The sequence below is a fragment of the Pantherophis guttatus genome, chromosome 3, assembly GCF_059756535.1.
Source record: "Pantherophis guttatus breed Tessera chromosome 3, ASM5975653v1, whole genome shotgun sequence".
NCBI classification, from domain to species: Eukaryota; Metazoa; Chordata; class Lepidosauria; order Squamata; family Colubridae; genus Pantherophis; species Pantherophis guttatus.
In genome coordinates, this window is record NC_142065.1 from 120,422,631 (window position 1) to 120,442,895 (window position 20,265).

The window sequence follows — 20,265 nt, forward strand, 5'->3', positions numbered from 1 at the left end:
TAACTTATTAAGTCATTTACATTAACAAACTATATCAAGACTGTACTTAGCCTTATAAGAACCCTACTTTTACATATCGTGGTTAGCTGCAACGTAGAATCATCGTATCATAGTAATCTTTAAATCAAGTTCTACCTGAAACTTATTAAGAGATTAGTGGGAACCAATTAAGGAGGTTGGGACTTAAGATAGTGCCCCGGAGTAAAAGGTGGCAAGCGCCATTGGATGATTATTTGGAGAAAGATAGAAAATATAATTAGAGATCAAAAAGCGCTTTTGAAAGAAATGACCAAGTTTGACATCAACAATCGCAAAAACCAATAAAAAAGTGCCATCCATCCCCACGTTAGCAATGTCATCTCCAGCCACCCAGAAAGCAGTAGAAGGTCTACAGAAAACAGACAAACCCCCAGCAACTCCAACGCTGCAGACGGTACAATCGTCTCTGTTAACAATACAAGAAACCATGCTTGCGATGCAAGAAAAACTTTTGAATAGCCATTCTGAATTGAAATTGGATATACATGGACTTGATGCTAAAATGAATGAGATTCAAATTTCGATCGCTAGTAATGAGAACAGAATTCAAAAAGCGGAACAAAGAATAGAAAAAAACGAGAAGAAACTGGACATGGTTGATCAAACCCTGTTGGCGCAGAATAAAGAAACGGAAAATGCCCTAATTCAACTCGAGATGGACAAGGCCTCATTTTACTTGCGATTCCAAAACATAGTGGAAGACAAAGAAGAGGACTTAGGAGATAAGATGGCTGAGTTGATTGCAGTGACTCTCCAACAGGATAAGCAAGAAATAATTCGAGAGATCGACGAAATCTACAGAGTCCAAACAAACTACGTGAGAAGGAATAGGCTCCCTAGAGAAGTCCATGTTCGGTTCGCTAGGAAAAAAGTGAGAGACATTTTGTATAATATTGCCAGGGAGGAAAAAATTATCTTTGGGGGAAAAGAAGTGAACATCTTAAAACAAATTCCAAGGAGAGTGAGGGAGAGGAGGAAAAACTATAGATTTTTGACAAACCAACTAAACAGGAGAAGTATAATATTTAGGTGGCTTTTGCCAGAAGGAATGCTTATATCCTGGCAAGGGAGGAAAATTAAAATCGATTGTGTAAGCGATGCCCAAGACTTCCTAGAGCAATTAAGGGGAGGTGAAGAGGAACAAATTAGTAAGGAGGAAAACAAAATAGTAAATACAGAAGAAGAGACATCTCAAGAACAAATCACAACAGAAGATATAGAAGAGGAGAAGAAAAAGGAAGACACAGAAGAAAGGGGGAAAAAAACTAGACCAGTGAGAGCAGTAACATTAAAAGGTAAATAAGAACCAGAGACTAGAGAATAGTTACAGGAATGAATGATACTAAGATCTTATCGTTAAATGTGAACGGTTTAAATGATTACAAAAAAAGGAGGATAGTATTGTCGAAATTGGCGAAACAAAATCCCGACATAATTTGTATCCAAGAGGTTCACATAAAAAAAGAAGAAGCCAACTATTTAAATTACACTAAATTTGGTAAAGTATTCTCTTCATTAGCTGAGAAAAGAAAAAGAGGGGTGGCTATCTATGTTAAGAAAGGAATAGAGGCAGAATGTAAATATAAAGATGAAAAAGGGAGAATACTTATAGTAGAAATAACGAGAGGTAATTCTAAGGTGTTATTGGTTGGGGTTTATGCCCCGAATAAAAAACAAGGGAAATTTTACCGGAAATTACATGAACAGCTGGCAAATTGGGCAAATAATGAAATATGTATGTTAGGGGACTTTAATGGAATAATAGATCCAAAATACGATTACAAATGTGATATAACTAAAAAGAATAAAAGATCTCCCCTACCAAAGTCCTTTTTTGATTTAGTGGACGAGATAAACCTGGTTGATATGTGGCGTACCCTACACCCCCATGACAGACAATTTACTTTCTATTCAATGCCACAAAACTCTTGGTCTAGAATAGATATGGTCTGGGCTACCAGAAAACTGGGCCTAGAAATTAAAAAGGTCAACATGTGCATAAATGCTTGGGCAGACTACAAGTTCCTTGAAATTAGCTGGCATCACGATACAAAGAAAATACAACAGAGATGGAGCCTAAGGACTAAGCTGCTATATGAAGAAGAGTTTATACTGAAATTGAACGAAGAAGTCAAACGCTTCTTCATAGAAAATGGAAACCGAGAGACAGCCAAAGAAATTGTGTGGGACACTATGAAGGCGTATGTGAGAGGGGTTGCCATCTCATATGCCGCCTTCAAAAACAAGGAAAAAAGAAAGACTAGAGAAGAGCTCACTAATAAGTTATCACAAGCTGAAGATAAACTCCAGCAATGCCCGGGAGATGAGGTGATCAAACAACAGTGGTCGATGACGAGACATAGATTGAACTTATTGGACCAAGAGGAAATGGCGCAAAAAATAAAAAGATCCAAGCATTATTGTTTTGAGAACGCTAACAAGTCAGGGAGATGGCTGGCATATAAACTAAAAAAAGAGAAGGAAAAAAACCAAATATTAGTATTAGAAGACTCCCAGGGTAATTTGCTGACGAAGGAGGAAGTCAAATTAGAGAGTATAAGAAAGTTTTATGAAGGTTTATATAAAAGTGAAGGAATTGCGTCAAACAAGGTAGAACAGTACCTGTTGGATGCTAATCTACCGTTAATCCCTGAAGAAGAAAAGAAAAGGTTAAATGAAAAGATCACTATAGAGGAATTAAAAACGGCCCTTTCTAAAATAAAGAAGAATAAAACTCCAGGCCCAGATGGTCTTCCCGGGGAATTATACCAAAAATTTGATGATGCCCTAAAATTAGAGTTACTAGAAATATTGAATGAGGCTCTGGCGGGTATCACAATTCCAGATTCGTGGAGGGAAGCATATTTGACGCTTATTTTGAAAGAGGGTGCCGACCCGAAACAGATATCCAACTACAGACCTATCTCATTGTTGAACGCAGATTATAAATTGTTCATGAACATAATTGTGGAGAGGTTCAAAAAAAATTTAAATCGGTGGATACACAAAGATCAAAATGGCTTTCTCCCAGGGAGACAGATCAGAGATAATCTGAGAATAGTTTTAAACACCTTTGAATACTACGAACAACATCCTGAAAAACAGCTGGCCTTAATGTTTGTCGATGCCCAAAAGGCATTCGACAACTTGAATTGGACGTTTATGATAAATCAAATTGACCTAATGGGATTCGGTACTAACTTTAGGAAGATGATTGAGAACATCTATAAAAACCAGAGGGCAAATATACTAGTGAATAGAGACAGAACCCAATTGTTCCAGATTCAAAAAGGAGTGAGGCAGGGATGCCCCCTGTCTCCCTTATTATATATTTTGGCGCTAGAGGTGCTACTTAGAAAAATAAGAGCTAACAATGATATTAAAGGATTAAAGATTAGGAACGAATTATTCAAAACCCAAGCTTTTGCCGACGACGTAGCCCTCATAATGGAAGACCCATTAGAATCCGGTGGAAAATTAATGCAGGAAATACAGGAATATGGAGAGGTGGCGGGCCTTAAACTCAATAAGGATAAAACTAAATTAATAGTGAAAAACATGACAGACCTTCAAAAGGAAGAATTGGAAGATTTATTAGGCCTCCAGACAGTTAGGAAAATAAAATACTTGGGAATATGGATCACTGCGAGACTTTCCTCATTAAAAGATGATAACTATATCCCCCTTCTGCAGAAAACACACCAAGACCTTGAAAGATGGAAAAAGCTCAAATTGTCTCTGATTGGTAAAATTGCAGCGATTAAAATGAATATCCTACCAAAAATTTTGTTCCTATTCCAAAACATTCCGTTATCTTTAGATAAAAAATTCTTTTTGGACTTGAACAAACATATCAGGAATTTTCTGTGGGAGGGCAAGAAATCGCGGATTTCTTTTAAGATACTCCAAGGGAAAAGGAATTTGGGAGGTTTTGGGCTCCCTGACTGGGAACTATATCAAAAGGCGGCAAAAATAATCTGGATTAAGGAGTGGATCAAGTTACAAGATAGGAGAACCCTGACCTTGGAAGGACATGACCTTCTAGAAGGATGGCACTCCTACCTTTGGGATATAAAGAATAAGAAAAAATCCTATTTTCATAAACATAAAATTAGGGAGACCCTTATTCGCACGTGGGTCGAAATTAGACAGAAGATCTATACGAAAGTACCCAACTGGCTTTCCATCATGGAAGCCTTGGCGGCACCAAACAGGAGAGATGAGTACAAATGGGGTACATACAAGGACATCCTCGATGAAGAAGGGAAACTTAAATCGCTGGATCTATTGAGAGATCAGGGCCTAAACTTGGATTGGTGGAACTATTTTCAGATCAACTCAAGATTCCAAAAAGACAGAGACAAATTTGGTATAGCAGTGAAATTTGGGAATTTTGACAAAATTATTTGGGGAACAGATAAGAAAATGTTATCAAAAATTTATAACTTTCTATTAGATGAAGATAGGGCAGAGTCCATAGCAAGAAATCAACTGAACATCTGGGAAAAAAATCTAGGACATAGATTAAATTTTAATGATTGGGAGATAGCTTGGAATAGAAACTACAAAATAACTAAATCGACAACGTTTAGGGAAAATCATTACAAATTGTTACACAGGTGGTATCTAGCCCCAGCGAGGCTAGCCAAGATGTTTCCAAATCTCTCTCCCACATGTTGGAAATGTGGAAAAACGGTCGGCACCTTCTACCACCTATGGTGGACCTGCCCTGAGACTAAAAAGTTCTGGTCCAAAATCTGACACTGGCTCTGTGAAATAACGGGACAGGAGGTAGTCCTAGCCCCAGAGCTTTTCCTCCTAGGCGTAACTGAAGAAGGCTTCAATAACAAAAAAACCCAACTGATAATCCAGATTATAACTGCGGCTAGAATAGCCTTCGCAAAATGCTGGAAAAACAAACTTATGCCCTCAGAAGAAACTCTAATAAATAAGATCCTAGAGTGCGCAGAAATGGCAAAACTGACAAGTGAGTTAAAAAACGAGGACAACTCAAAATATTATGATGTATGGGGTATTTGGTATCACTGGTTGAACAATAAGATGAAAACATGACCTTAGAATTTGACTTGGCACATGTATTATAGTTATATTGTTTAAAATAATGTATAGTTAAGGATGAAGTCCTTTTTTTAACTTTTGTTTCACTATATTGTATAAACACTGCACCTCCGAAAGGAGAGATAGATTATATATTTTCTTTTTTGTTTTGGAAAACTCAATAAAGTATTTAAAAAAAATAAAATAAAATAAAAACATTGGACCTAGTGCAACTTCTCTGGTTCCAACATTTCCATCATTTTTTTCCTTTACCACAACTACAATTCATATTCAATATATTCCTATATACAATCTATCAAAATTCAGCAACATAAATCTCTTCGTCTATAGAAATTTCATTCAATACCAATACAATTCCTACCTATCACATAATAATTCTTAAACTCTTGATTTATCCATATTTCTCTATCTTGACATTTCTTCTCCTCTCCAACCATTGATACATTTTATTCCAGATTTCATGATATTCTGTTTCACTTTGTTCCAGAGTCAGCCTGTCCATTTCTGCACGTCAGTATCTTATTTATTATCTCTTCTTCAGGGGGGCTCTATTTACTTTTCCAATTTTGCACGAAGACCAGTCTCGCTGCTGTTAATATATGCAACATTAGGTATATTGTTCCTTTATTATATTTGTCCTTTGTGATACCCAATAGAAAGAGTTCTGGCTTTAGATCTATGATTTGATCCAGCCATCATTTTATCTGGTGCCAAAAGTCCTTAGCTTTCGGACACACCCACCACATATGGTAGAAGGTTCCTGGTGCTACTCTTCCTGATTTCATGAAGTTTGGATGTACAAACATCTCCAACGTCAATAACCTGTTTGGGATTTCCATGTAATTTCGTTGTTTGATTTTTACCCAAACATCCAATAGAGCCCGTCTAATGAGGTGCTTCTGGAAGTACTGGTGGGCCCTGTGTCTTCTATCTCAAAGGGCAGCATGCCACCCTGTTTGCATTCTAGTGTTAATAACCTCCTCTTTTTTAAATTTATCCAATCCCTAACCCACATGAGTGCTGCTGCTTGGTCGTATTTTTCCCAGTTGGGAAGGCCGAATCCCCCAGTTTCCTTAGAATTCTGTAATAATTTTAATTTAATTCTCGGTTTCTTCCCTTGTAAATTTAGATATAATTTTATTTAGATTTCCAAAAAACTCCTTTTTTAATCTTATTGGTATACTTTGGAATAAAAAAAGTATTTTTGGTAATATGTTCATTTTAATTGTTGTAATTCTCCCCATGAAGAGTTGCAAATTTTTCCACCTGTCCAAATCCACCTTAATTTGATTGATTCATTTACTATAATTATCCTCTTTGAATGTGATGCATCTTGCCATTAATTGAATCCCTAAATATCTCACTTTCTTTGCTGTCTGGATGTTTATTTTCCCAATGTTCAATTTCTTGAGATTTAATCATATTTTTAACTAACATTTAGTTTTTTCCTTGTTTATCCTCAAACCTGCTACTTCACCATATTCTCCCAGTACTTCCATTAGCCTCACACCAGACTTTAATGGCTCTTCTATAATGAACACAAGGTCATCTGCAAAGGCTTGTACTTTAAAAATTACTTTCTTAATTTCTAAACCTTTAATTTGTTTATCTTTCTGGATTATTCTAGTCAGTACTTCTAAGGATAATATGTACAATAATGGCAATAATGGGCATCCTTGTCTTGTACCTTTTTGGATTTTGAAACTATGTGTTGGTTCGCCATTGACTACTACTCTGGCCTCCTGTTTGGAATAAATTGCCTTGAACATATTTATAAAGTTCTCCCCAAATTCCATGTATCTTAGTTGATTTAACATAAAGTCCCACTTGACATTGTCAAACACTTTTTGTGCGTCAACAAATATTAATGCCATTTACTTTTCATTGTGAACTTCATAATATTCCAACATGTCTAATATGGTCCTGATGTTATTTCTTATCTGCCTTCTTGGCAAAAAACCATTTTGGTAGGCATGAATAAATTCATCCAAAAACCTTTTTAATCTTTCAGCCATAATTGCCATGAATATTTGTAGTCTGAGTTTAACAAGGATATGGACCTATAATTTTTAATGTGTCAAATCAAAATTCTCCTTTGGGATCAATGTGGCCACCTCCCACGATGTGGGTATCTGCATTTTTTAGAACTGCATTGAATACCTCTAATAATGTTGGACCTAAAGAGTCTTGTAGGTTTTTATATATTTCTGACAGTAGTCTATCGGGACCTGGCGTTTTATTATTTTTCTGCCTTTTGATTGCCTCTGTTAGTTCTAAGAGTGTTATATCTTTATTCAACATAATTTTTATGCCTTCTGGGACTTTAGGTAGTTCGGCTTCCTGGAAACATTGTAACATTTTATCTTCAATATTACATTCCTCCTCTGTATATAGTTTCTTATAAAACACATAAATTACATTTCTTTTCCCTTCATTTTGGTATGTTATCTTTCCCTCTTCATTATATAGTTTGCTAATCCACCTTCTGTTTCTTCAGTCTATAGGCTAACCATCGCCCCGGTTTATTTGCGTTTTCGAAGAAATTTTGTTTAGTACATTTTATTTGCTGTGCTAAGTCTTCTTTCTCAATAATATTCAGCTTGTGTTTAGTTAAGTCCATTTGTTGCTTCAGTTCCCATCTTTGTGGTTCCTTTTGCAATCCTACCTCTAGTCTACTAAATTCTTCCTCTAGACCAGTGATGGCTAACCTTTTTGCCATCGCGTGCCAGAATTGGGGGGGAAGAGAACGGGAGAGGTTCTCGCACGCGCATGCCCATACCCATAATTCTATGCGCCCCACCCTGTGCATGCGCGCACAACCCCCTCCCCCCCCCATTCCTGGCACGCAATGGCCCAGTAGGCTGGTTTTTCTTTCTCACCTGGCTCCAGATCTTCTCTGTGCATTCGGGGAGGGCAAAAACAGCCTTTCCCACTCCCTTGGAGGCCATCCAGAGGCCTGAAATGGCCCATTTCCCAACTCCCGGTGGGACAGGAAGTGACATTTTTTGCTGTCCCCAGCCTCCAGAGCCTCTCTAGGAGTCAGCTGGTCATCAGGAGGTCTCTGCTGCGCATGTGGGGGTGGTAGGGCACATGCAGGGGTCCTGCATGCGCATGCACGGGTGCATGAGGGAGATTGCATGCATTGGGGGTGGAGTGCTGCGGGGTGCATGCATGTGGGCTGCATACGCATTTGCGGGGGCGCATGCACGGAGGCCACATGCACATTGCATTTTGGGGTTTTGGGTATGCGCGCATTTGTGTGTGCATGTGCGCTTGTGCGCACTTTGGGCATTCAGTCTGGAAAAGGTTAGCCATCACTGTTCTATACAGAAGAAGAATAACTGGTTAAGTGTTCTAGTTCCGTCAGTGAGTGGATCCCTCTATCATCTGTGTGTAGTAGCATTACCATGTGGTGCCTCCAGCAGTCAGTGGATGAAATTCTATGTTTGTTACAGAGAGGGAAGAGCTGCCTGCTGATAGACTGCCTTGGCTGAACATAGAAAAACAAAAGCAATCCCAGTTAAAGGGAGACCCTCACTCCCAGCGCTTTTAAAAGCGCTTTCCCATTCTGCTTCATTGAATGTATTGCAGATAAAACCGTTACAGAAAATTTCAATTAAAAAATCTTGGGATTTGAACCAGATATTTTAGATCAAAAAATGCTGTGGTTGAAAACCTGGTGATGAAACTCAAGGTCATTACTGCAGAAATAATTTACACTTTTAAATATTCCATTTATCAGAGCCTTAGCAGCTTTTAGAAAAATAACAACTTTTAACAGCGTAGTAAGAGTGCAAGTATATATTTAGATCAAAAATCTAATCTCTTGTTGTAGGTTATTAAAATCTATTATATAGGATGATATTTTGCTTTTGTCATGGTAGTTGGGACCCCATGAATGGAAAGCCGAGATGACTTTTGACTTTTCCATGTCTTTCTTTACAGATGGTTCAATACTAGAAGCAACTCAGTAAAGCTTCTCTGGCAGCTAAACAGAAAGGGATCATCAATTCTTCTTTCTTTTTTCCAGCATTTTTGTTTATTGGTTGCTGGATACTTCTTGAAAAAGTTTTATGACCAAAGTGCTGGGTGAGAATTTTATTGTTGCAGCACCCGAATTAAAGAAGTATCAGATTCTAAAATCTGTTTTTAATTCTTCCACTTTGAAAGGAGAAGAACTATGTCCAGTGGTGGGATTCAAATAATTTAACAACTGGTTCTCTATCCTAATGTCCGGCTGGGTAGGTATGGCTGGGAGGTCATGTGACTGTGGGGGCATGGCCAGGGTGGGCATGACACGGGACTCGTGAGGTGCTAAGGCAGGACTTCCCTGAGACCCTCACTCTCATTATGCAGGGAATCCTCCAGTTACACTCCCTGCTTTCCCCAATACATTTGTTAATCGAATAGGCAGGTCTTTAAATGCACATGAGGTATCTCAGGCTGGGGAACAGCATGTGGGACCTAGTGCTGGAGCAGGCCATCCAAGGCCTCCCCCAATCCACTGAGATACCTCATGCTCCCCTGGGGTTCCCACAATTGCTCCCCCCCATCCTGCCCCGCCGTGTCTCCACAGACTGGGCCTGCTTTGCTAGCACCACAGATTCCACTACTCCTCCCCACCATTTCCCATGGAATACTTACTTTTTGAAGATCTCCAGAGGTCCAGAGGCTGACCCACTGACAGAGAAGCCAGTGTTTTATTCAGCTGATGGCAAAATTCACTGGGTTGAACTCCAAGCCCCTTGTTGATTGGCTGCCACACTTCAATCCCTGAAGCTGCTCATTCGATCTAGCCAATCAGTAGCAAGCAGGAGTTTGCTCCATGCCGGCCAACTGGGCCCAAACTGAGCCTGCAGGCCCTCATGGCAGAGAAGCTGGTCTTTTATTCAGATACGAAAAGTTGTTTTCCTTACATCTCACTTTTTACAGCTTCATCAGCTTCTGAATAAAAGACTTTGGCTATTCTGCCATGTAGGTCAGTCTCTTCTGCAGCTCTTTGAAAAGTACAGTAAAGCCATGGGAAATGGGGTGAGGAGGAATAAGTGGCCCACAGAGGCTCCATTTTGGACTGTAACAGGCCAGGGGAGGCATTCCAAGGCCCCCACGGGCTCCAGGAGAGCTGGATAGGGCCCATGGAGGCTCCATTTTGGACTTGTAACAGGCTGGGGGAGGCCTCCAGAGGCCTGAACAGGATGAGGCTTCAGCCGGTTTGGCAAACTGACCAAACAGTTAACAACCGGTTCTAGTGAACCAGTCCAAACCAGCTGAATCCCATCACTGGCTATGTCTCATATGGAAGTCTTAGATTATTATTTTATTTTCTTTTCAAGTTTTTGATATACATACGGATACACAATACATATCCCTTTTGTTTGCTGTTTTCTCTTTTTAACTTTTAAAAACTTTTCTTGTAACTTTATTTTTTACAGTTTTCCAAAAGTGTGTATTAGCCAATTTTTAGTCCAATAAGATTACAACTTTTATGGAAAATAGGAGATTGTAGATGACTCTCCAAGAGGAGCCAGATATTTACCATATTAGGTAACATAAAACTTGAAGATGCTTTTTTATACAAGAGAAGTATCTCCTATCAAGGGGATAGTTTTGTCAAGTATTGTATACCTCAGTGGAAATTCAAAATTTGCTACAGTTGTAGCAATTTTTATTACCAAATGCTCCATATTTGTGACCAGCAAGAAATAACTAAATCCTACAAAAAAGTGTTTTTGTATTATTAGTGGTTGCTTTAATAAATGTTTTCATTTATCAAATATTATGGATCAACTAAAGATTTTCCAAATACATTGTACTTTGAATCTTTGGACTGTTATTTTTTAAAAATTAAATTATCAAATTTATAATACCCACATACACAAGCATGCCCTTATAAAATATCAACAAACCAAGCATTAATATTCATTCAATGCATTAATATGTTTTAACTGGCAGAATGCAGCCATAGTTCCCCTACTTGATATAAATGATAATGTAAGTTCAAACATTAAAGGGAGTTTGGCTTCAACTTGATCTGAACCAAACCTTCCCTGCTATGACAATATGATTGATATTATATATCAAAAGCGATTTCCACCTTTTTTCATATATATTTTCATAATCTAGATACAAAAAACAAAAAATACACAAAATTATAAAAAAAAAAAAGCTTAACAAGGAAAAAAACCATACATGTATTTGCATACGTACACCCAAAATCAGCTGGGATGTCATGTGACCACAAGGCACTACAACCATTGATTTTCTTTGTCTGGAGATCAACTCCAACATGAGCCAATTATCAAGCACCCAATTTCTGATCATGTGACCATGGGGGTGATGTAAAGATCATAACTTCCAAGAATGAGTTGCAAGTCACTTTTTGGAGACTGTTGTAACTTTGAATTACTGTTAAACAAACCATTGTTAATTGAGGACTACCTGTATATTAATCAATTCTCCAAAGCCCTGAACAGGAGCCTTATGTTTTGTTTTTCCAATGCTGAATAGTAAGTATCAGAACAAAGGAATGACACCCTGACCTGATCAGAGAAGTTTCTTTACTGCTATTTACCTATCTACAAGAATCTCATCAGGCAAACTGTACTCTCTTTAGAACACTTTAGGAATTTGGGTATGAGATCTCTGTCACTTTGTGCCCTGCAGGGATTCTAAGCTTGCCAGTCTCTTCACCTCCCACTTCAGCTACAGATTTCAACCAGAAGTTCATTTTCTTTCTCTGGAAGTCAACTCCCATGTAATATGAAATCTCAAATTTCAGTTAATACTGGTAAATTGCTTCTTACCAAAATGGAACAATAGAATTAAACATAAACATAAGTAAGCATAACTTCACCACATTCTGACAACATAAATGCAATGAGGTCTTTCTAAAATACATAGGTTCTATTTCTGTTTGAAAAAGATAAAAATCTGGGACTTCTTGGGGTAGCATGTCAAGTAAGTATATTTCCAAAAAAGCAGAGATGATGATTACAGCAAAGATTGAAGAACCAGCAAGTAGACCGGTTCTTTAAAATCTCTCTGAACAAGGAAGGATGAAAGATTACCCACATATGCTCCAGTTCTCCTTGCAAGGGAACTGCAGAACAGTAGTCTCTACAGATTTGATTGCTGGGAAACAAGTGATTAGTTTTCTTTCTTTTAAAGTTTTATTGGATTTTTATTTTTAAATATACATGTATGAAAACATGAACAGGTGGCCTCTGGGTATAGTTCATTTTGATACATCAGCCATAATAATAATAATGATAATAATAATACTTGTTACATTAGTCAAACTTATATAATCCTAGTATTGATATACATGATAGTTTTAGAGTATTCAATATTTCAATGTTCCATTTTAATGCCAATTATATTAAGCATACATAGTAACACTATCGTTCAACCTCTAATCTTTCCATCTAGTAATTACTTATAGTCTATTATATGAAAATTATATCTGTTAATAAAATGTTTTAGTTTTCATCCATTGCTTCTTGTCTTGCTTCAGGTGCTTTGGAGAATAGGTTGACCCCTATTCTCTGTGAGAGCCCCTAAAGAATTGGAAAACTGCTGTCATGTCATCAACCCTAGTCCTTTCTTCATTCGACTGGACTTACCCAGTTCCTGCAACCATTCATCATATGCTTTAGTCTCCAGTCCCTGTGAATATCCCTACTGGAGCGCTTGTGATAATGGTTGTGCCCTGACTATCCTATTATTTTCCCAGACAGAATGGTAGGAGATTGTTGAAGTGGATTTGGTGATGGTTGATGATGAAACACTGGCTCCCCATTTTATGGTTTATATGTGTTTTTCTGTATGCAAGGCAAGATGGGGAGCCATAGAGAATGAAGCTCTTTTAAGTCCTTCTGCTTTATATTCTGGAGCAAATCTAGTCCTCCACCTTTGCCCTTGCTACTACAGACTAGTGTACATTCTGTCTCACCCACACTATTATAGAGAGTAATGTGCCACAGCTGTCTCCATTTGTGATATTTCAGTCAAAGTTGTAAAATAGGCTGCAGTTCCTGTTATAATGTTACTCATATTTCTGTACCAGTTGTCCTCAACTTACAACCAGAACTGAGCTCAAAATTTATGTTACTAAATGGGAAACTTGTTAAGTGAGTTTTGCCTCAATTTACAATATTTCTTGCTCCAATTGTGAATCACTGCTGTTAAGTTAGTAACCTGGTTGTTAAGTGAATCTGACTTCATTGATTTTGCTTGTCAGAAGGTTGCAAAAGGTGATCACATGACCTTGGGACACAGCAATGGTATGAACCACTTGCCAAGCATCTGAATTTTGAACACATGATCATGGGGATGCTGCAAAGGTCATAACTATGAAAAATGGTCATAAATCACTTTCTTCAGTGCTGTTGTAACTCTGAATGATCACTAAAAAATGATTATGTCGAGGACTTCCTGTATTATTTTTTCTCTGTTTTGCCATTTTCTCTACAATGAGAGGGGCTGGTTAAAGTAAGAAAGAGGTACAAGGATGTATAAGTCAGACTTCAAATCACCAGGAACACTGGGGAACTACCAGAGGACTGGAAATGGGCTGATGTAGTTCAACTCTATAAGGAGGAAAGCTTGTAGTGGGCTACCCCAAACTTCTGCCTTTTTTTTTTTTTTGCTTTAATTTATATGCCGCCCTTCTCTGGAGACTCAGGGCGGTTTACAATGCGTTAAGCAATAGCCTTCATACTTTTGTATATTTATACAAAGTCAGCTTATTGCCCCCACAATCTGGGTCCCCATTTCACCTACCTTTGAAAGGATGGAAGGCTGAGTCAACCTTGAGCCTGGTGAGATTTGAACTTGCAGTAACTGCAAGCAGCAGATGTTAATAATAGTGCTTTAGTCCACTGTACTACAGGCTCACATGTAACCATAGAATTAAGGAGCAATTTCTAGTCAGTGATAACAGTCAGGGAAATGGCTTGCCTCTAGAAGTTCTGGGTGCTCCATCACTAGAAGTTTTTAAGAGATTGGACAGCTATTTGTTCAAAATAGCATAGGACCTTCTGTTTAAGGAGCAGGTTGGACTAGAAGACTTCCAAGGTCCCTTCCAACTCTGTTATTCCATATTGCATAATATATTAAAAGCAAGAGACTTTAAGAGTAATGTTATAGAATACAGGTAGTCCTCAACTTATAATAGTTCATTTAGTGACCATTCAAACTTACAGCAGCATTGAAAAAAGTGATATGATCATTTTTCAGTTATGCTCTTTGCAGCATCCCCATGATCATGTGATCACAATTCAGATACTTGGCAAGTGGTTCATACTATTGCTATGTCCCAAAGTCATCTGATCACCTTTTGTGACCTTCAGACAAGCAACATCAATAGAGAAGCCAGATTACCTTAACAAGCAGGTTACTAATTTATCAACTGCAGTGATTCAGTTAACAACTGAGGCAAGAAAGGTTGTAAAATGTGATAAAACTCACTTAACTTGCCTCTCTTGACAACAAAAAATTTGGGCTCAATTGTGATTGTAAGTGAAGGACTACCTGTACTTCCTTTTAGCTACTTGTTTATGAACCATCAAATGCAAAGCAGACTCCCCTTTCGATATGTCGTCACTCAGTATCGTGACTATATTCCAAACAGCCATCACTAATCCTTCACTTAAGCAAAAGGAAATTATGTTCATGATTTTGAAAAATTAGCCAATCAGAATTCTCTTATCCTGACTTATGACAGTTGTGGGAACATCATTAAGAAAAAATGAGGCTAGAAATTCACAAACCCTTCAGTTGAGTCCAGAGATAGCACCACGAACTTTCTGTAATTGAACTAATCTAAAATGGACACTTTGTATCAAACTCTTCTGGTCCCTTTTTTCTTGGAAATAAAAACTAAGGCTAAAGTCTCCTCCGCCCCACCTGGTTCTGCCATATCTGCATTGGTTTTGAAATCTTAAACACATATGCACATATATAAAACCCTTTGACTGAAACTACTAGCCTCCTTGGAAATTTATCTAATCCGCTGTAGGTCAGAGTTAATCTTGCTTTTTTTAATCTGTAGGCTTTGACGTTTGTGACAAGTACCACTTTATTCTGTACAAACAATTTGCGTGGTTTTATTTAAAAATGAGGTACGTTACCTTTGCTTCTATCATGACTATTTGTGTTTGATTTCCACCTATATAGATTATTAGTTACTGATTAAGCTTAGAAGAAATAAGGATTGTTAATAACTGCTCTGAAATGTGGTCTATAAAAGAAAGGATCACCTAAGTTAATATTGGTAGTAAAACAATTTTTTTAGAACAAACTCAGCTGTGAAATAATAAATAAGGAATGGCCATTAATGAGAATTTATTATTCATTTTAAATTCTTACCTAAGCACAGGATTAGCTTGAATATGTTTTTGTCAAGCTGCATTAAGAATGAATGCAGAATTTTCAGAGGTAGTCCCTTAGGCCAGACAAGACCAAACAACATTGTATGCAACATGTGTTCCTTAGGTATCAGACATTTTGGGGGGAAAAATCTTGTTAGACACATTCAGAACAAGGAGCTAAACCGGGAAGATGAGAGGAAGAGAGGCAGACAGCATGAGACTATCTACAAGTTAATTTTGTAAAATAAAATCCACAAGAATCAGATAAGATTTACAGTAACCAAATTTGCAATAATCAAAATGTTTGGTTTGTTTATTCTTGATCTCCATCTATTAAGAAGCACCAACTAGTCTTGGTAACCCTCCTCTATGTCTTCATGAATATTTTCATATCTACTGATGCCTGGAATTCTCTTTAATTCCTGTGCAATAATTATATAATCTATAATCCAATCACTACCTTTACAAGTGATTTAATGTCAGGCAGTTACAACTAAAATAGGAAAAACACTTAAATAAAGATTAGTATTAGAGCTTATTTCACACTAATTCACTTCCAATTCCAATTTATAGCAAATGTATGCAGTAAAATATTCCTTGGTTACATTATATTTGAAAAAAAAAAAAAACCCCGTTTATAAAAGGATTTTATTATCTAGTTAAGGACTGCGGTACTCCTAATAATAATAAAAGTATATGCAGATTAAATTGTGTCATTGCTTCATATCACATAGCAAACTGTAAATATTTTTGCTTGAAGCTGCCTAATTAATATCATCCACTCTTATGGAATTCCCTGGTAGGCTCCTGTTCAGATACTAACAAGGTCTAACCCTGCTTGACTTCTGAGTAGAGAAAAGGTTGGCCAGTTCTGGATCAAGCCTTACCACTATCAGTTGGAGAATAGAGAAGAAATAAGGGTAAAAATAACAGACATAGTAAAAAAACAAAATTCTTTTCCATAGAAAAGAAATCCTTCCTTTTTTTCAAAGAATTGGGCAAGTTGGATAAAATTATAGCAACACTGAGAAACATCCTTTGAACACCATGCTCTCATTAACATATTTTAACCACTTATTAGATCTGTAATAAATCAGACAAAAAGCAGATAAAAAATTATAGACCGATATCCCTTTTAAATACTGATTATAAAATCTTTATGAATATAATTGCAGAAAGATTGAAAAATATATTAAATGCTATCATACATCCAGATCAAAATGGCTTTCTCTTGGATAGACAAATAAATCATGAAATCTATACAATTTCATGCAAGGCATTTATATTACCTGTATTTTTAGGTCCATCTGCATAGACTGGTCCTGGAGGTGGAGCATTCTGCCATCCATATGGTGGGTAACCATTGTAGCCTGGTTGACCAGCTGGATATGGCCCCGTAGGCCCCGGCTGATAAGCAGGATACGGACCAGGGCCTGATGGTTGTTGAGTATATGGCGGGTAAGGGGCAGTTGGGCCCGGGCCAGGATATGGTGGAGGATTTTCGTAATTCATGTAAGATACTTATGTGTTTCCTAAAAATACAGAAATGGATTCTACTTTTAAACAAGAAACATACATTTTATTAAATGTATTACATTTATTAATAATTTACACATTAAATTTCATTTAATTAATTTAAAATTAATAATTTACACATTAAATGAAATTTAATGTGTAAACTATTATTAATTTTAATTTTAATTTAATTAAATGAAATTTAATGTGGAAAAAAGCAAGTCCTTACACAGGGGTGAAATGCTCCCGGTTCGGACCAGATCACTCGATCCGGTAGCAATGGAGGCGGGTGGTTCGGAGAACCAGTAGCAAAAATCCCTGCCCCCCCACATGCCCAGCTGAGCCGCACAATCATCAGAGGCTTTTTTTTTACTTTTAGAAGCATTTTTTCTACAACCTCTTCGGCCGAAAAAATGCTTTTAAAAGTAAAAAAAAAAGCCTCTGATGATCGCGCGGCTCAGTTGGGATCCTCAAAGGCTTTTAAAAGAAAAAAAGGGTTTTTTTCTTTTAAATGCCTCTGACATTCCAAGCTGAGTTACCTGATTTTTTAAATGCTTTTGACGATCAAGCAACTCAGCTTGGATCGTCAGAGGCATTTAAAAGAAAAAAAATCCTTTTTTTCTTTTAAATGACTCTGACGATCCAAGCTGAGTTGCCTGATCCTCAGAGGCATTTTAAAAAAAAAGTCTCTGCCGATCAGGCAACTCAGCTGGGATCGTCAGAGCCTTTTGAAAGCATTTTTTTTACAACATCTTCGCCGAAGAGGTTGTAGAAAAAATGGTTTTAAAAGTTTAAAAAAAAAATTGGCCACGCTTACCCAGTCACATTACCTCCCCCACCAAGCCACGCCCACAGAACCGATAGTAACAAATTTTAGATTTCACCACTGGCTTTACACCTAGGTGGGAGAAAAAGATACAAGTACAGATTAGTTGAAACCTGGGTCAAAAACAGTAACTGTGAGAGGAATCTTGGAGTGAACGATCACTTGAATATGAGCCAGCAGTGTGCAACAGCAGCCAAACAAGCTAATATAATCCTGGGTTGTATAAACAGAGGCATGGAATCAAATCATGTGAAGTATTATTATCGCTTTATAAAACCTTAGTAAGACCACACCTGGAATACTGCCTCCAGTTTTGGTCACATTACAAAAAAGATGAGACTTTGGAAAAAGTGCAAAGAAGAGCAACAGATGATTAAAGGCCTGGAGACTAAAACATATGAAGAACAGTTGCAGGATTTGGGTTTGGCTAGTCTAGAGAAAAGAAGGACCGGGGGGCAGGGGGTATGATAGCAGTATTCCAGTATTTGAGAGGCTGCCACAAAGAGGAGGGGGTCAATTTATTTTCCAAAGCACCAGAGGGTAGGACAAGAAACAATGGATGGAAACTAATCAAGAAGAGAAGCAACCTGAAATTGAGGAGAAATTTTCTAAAAATGAGAACAGTAAACCAGTGGAACAGCTTGCTTTCAGATGCTGTGGGTGCTTCATCACTGCAGATTTTTAAGAAGAGATCGGACAGTAACTCATCTGGACAGTCACTTGTCTATAGTATCTCCTGCTTGAGCAGGGAGCTGGACTAGAAGACCTCCAAGATCCCTTCCAGTTCTATTCTGATTTTAATATCTTATAAGCAACCTGCTTAATTTTATGTTTCATTTACAGCTAGGGAGCCATATACTGTCATCAACAGAAGTATTCTTTCTAAATCTCAAAGTACTTGTTTCCTTTTACAGGGAAACGATCACACCTACCATCAAGCAGAGCCCTAGCAGATGCACCAGGCTTGTATTGTGGCAAAGTATTCCAGAAGCATGCCTACTGCAACAAAGGAAGTAATCAATGCTTCTCTGGAATATCTCGAAGGACCTTGCTGGCTTCTTCAGAATGATGCAATTATTGCTCTCGGGAATCCCAATACCTCAGTCTAATAATACTTCTTCACAAAGGCATATTCTGGGCAAGATAGTTTGGAAGCTACTACTGCAGCACAATCTCCTGCATCACTAGGCCAAAATAATTTTGCTTTCTGGAAGGACTGTTAGAGCAGGGGATGAAAGGCAAGATAGCGTATGTTAGCACAACTAATAGAATGACAAGCTGAAGGAGGAGATAGGCAGTCTGTCATTCCTTATGGATGTGATCAGCTAGAAAAGTATTTAGGCAACCCTCATAAGGATTGTGTATTGCATGGGTGTCAAAGTCAATTGTGTCACGTGACGTATCACAACATTTTCTGCCTTTGCAGAGCTGGGGTGGGTATAGCCTGCGCATGATGCATCTGGCCCGCAGGCTGCCAGTTTGACACCCCTGGTGTATTGCCTCCAAAGCGACACCTCAGGGAACCAATAGCCTATGATTGGAATAAAATGTTGCATTAAGTGAGTGTTACATATTGCTCAATTCATATAGGTTACAGAACAAAGTTTGATTTGGCACAGAAAATTGAGCATAACTATAAAGCAGAGATTGACCATGTTTCCACCAAAGGTTGATCTTTCTGTATTTCTGATAGTACAGAGGACACAGTTCTGCAACACAAGTGAGCAAATCCAAAATTATTCCTGGTTTTGTCTTTTTTGAGGTTGAAGGGGAACTTGAAAGTAACTGCATTTAACTTAATAAGCCCTAAAAGTCTTACTGCTGCTTGCAAGCAATAATGATGTGAGCTTTTGTTTACACACTTTGTATTATTATCTCAAGAGGAATAAATTTGAGTTATTCCCAAAGTACAACACTTGGTTCCTCTGCTTATTTAAAAAACTACTTTGGTTAGATATTCTTTAATAGGTAATTTTTCATGTACTGTCATTATTTATTTATTTATTTATTTATTTATCATTTTTTATTTATTGGTTCGATTTATAGGCCGCCCTTCTCAGGGCGGCTTACAATGCGTTAAGCAATAGCCTTCATACTTTTGTATATACCTGCTTAGCAGGGCTTTTGCCGCCCCCCCCCCAAGCGGTGTTCTTTTTATACAAAGTCAGCTTATTGCCCCCACAATCCGGGTCCTCATTTTACCTACCTCGGAAGGATGGAAGGCTGAGTCAACCTTGAGCCTGGTGAGATTTGAATTTGCAGTAATTGCAGGCAGCTGGCATCTAAGTGCTATTTAACAGCGCTTTAGTCCGCTGCTCCACCAAGGCTCCTTAGTTGCTAGAGCAGCTTTGTTTTTCACAGCTTCTTGGCTCAAAATCCCTAGAAGCAGCTGCCCTACCCAAGAAGGTTACTAGTACTGAAAAATTTCAGTAACTG

General features: G+C 37.8%; 1 protein-coding gene and 1 long non-coding RNA gene across 4 annotated transcripts in view; one reads left to right on the forward strand and one right to left on the reverse strand.

Annotated features, from left to right (window-relative positions):
* CYSTM1 (cysteine rich transmembrane module containing 1) overlaps nucleotides 1-20,265 on the reverse strand; it is a 40,461-nt gene that overhangs the window by 8,429 nt on the left and 11,767 nt on the right. For all 3 annotated transcript variants that reach the window (XM_034411672.3, XM_034411673.3, XM_034411674.3), the window contains exon 2: nucleotides 16,778-17,020. In XM_034411672.3, coding sequence (XP_034267563.1) covers nucleotides 16,778-17,000 — 223 coding nt within the window. In that variant the 5' untranslated portion in view covers nucleotides 17,001-17,020. The remainder of the gene's footprint in view (nucleotides 1-16,777; nucleotides 17,021-20,265) is intronic.
* On the forward strand, nucleotides 9,105-19,739 carry LOC148114806 (uncharacterized). Its single transcript, XR_015733548.1, has 2 exons — nucleotides 9,105-10,662; nucleotides 18,744-19,739. It is a non-coding gene; the product is annotated as an uncharacterized LOC148114806 (long non-coding RNA).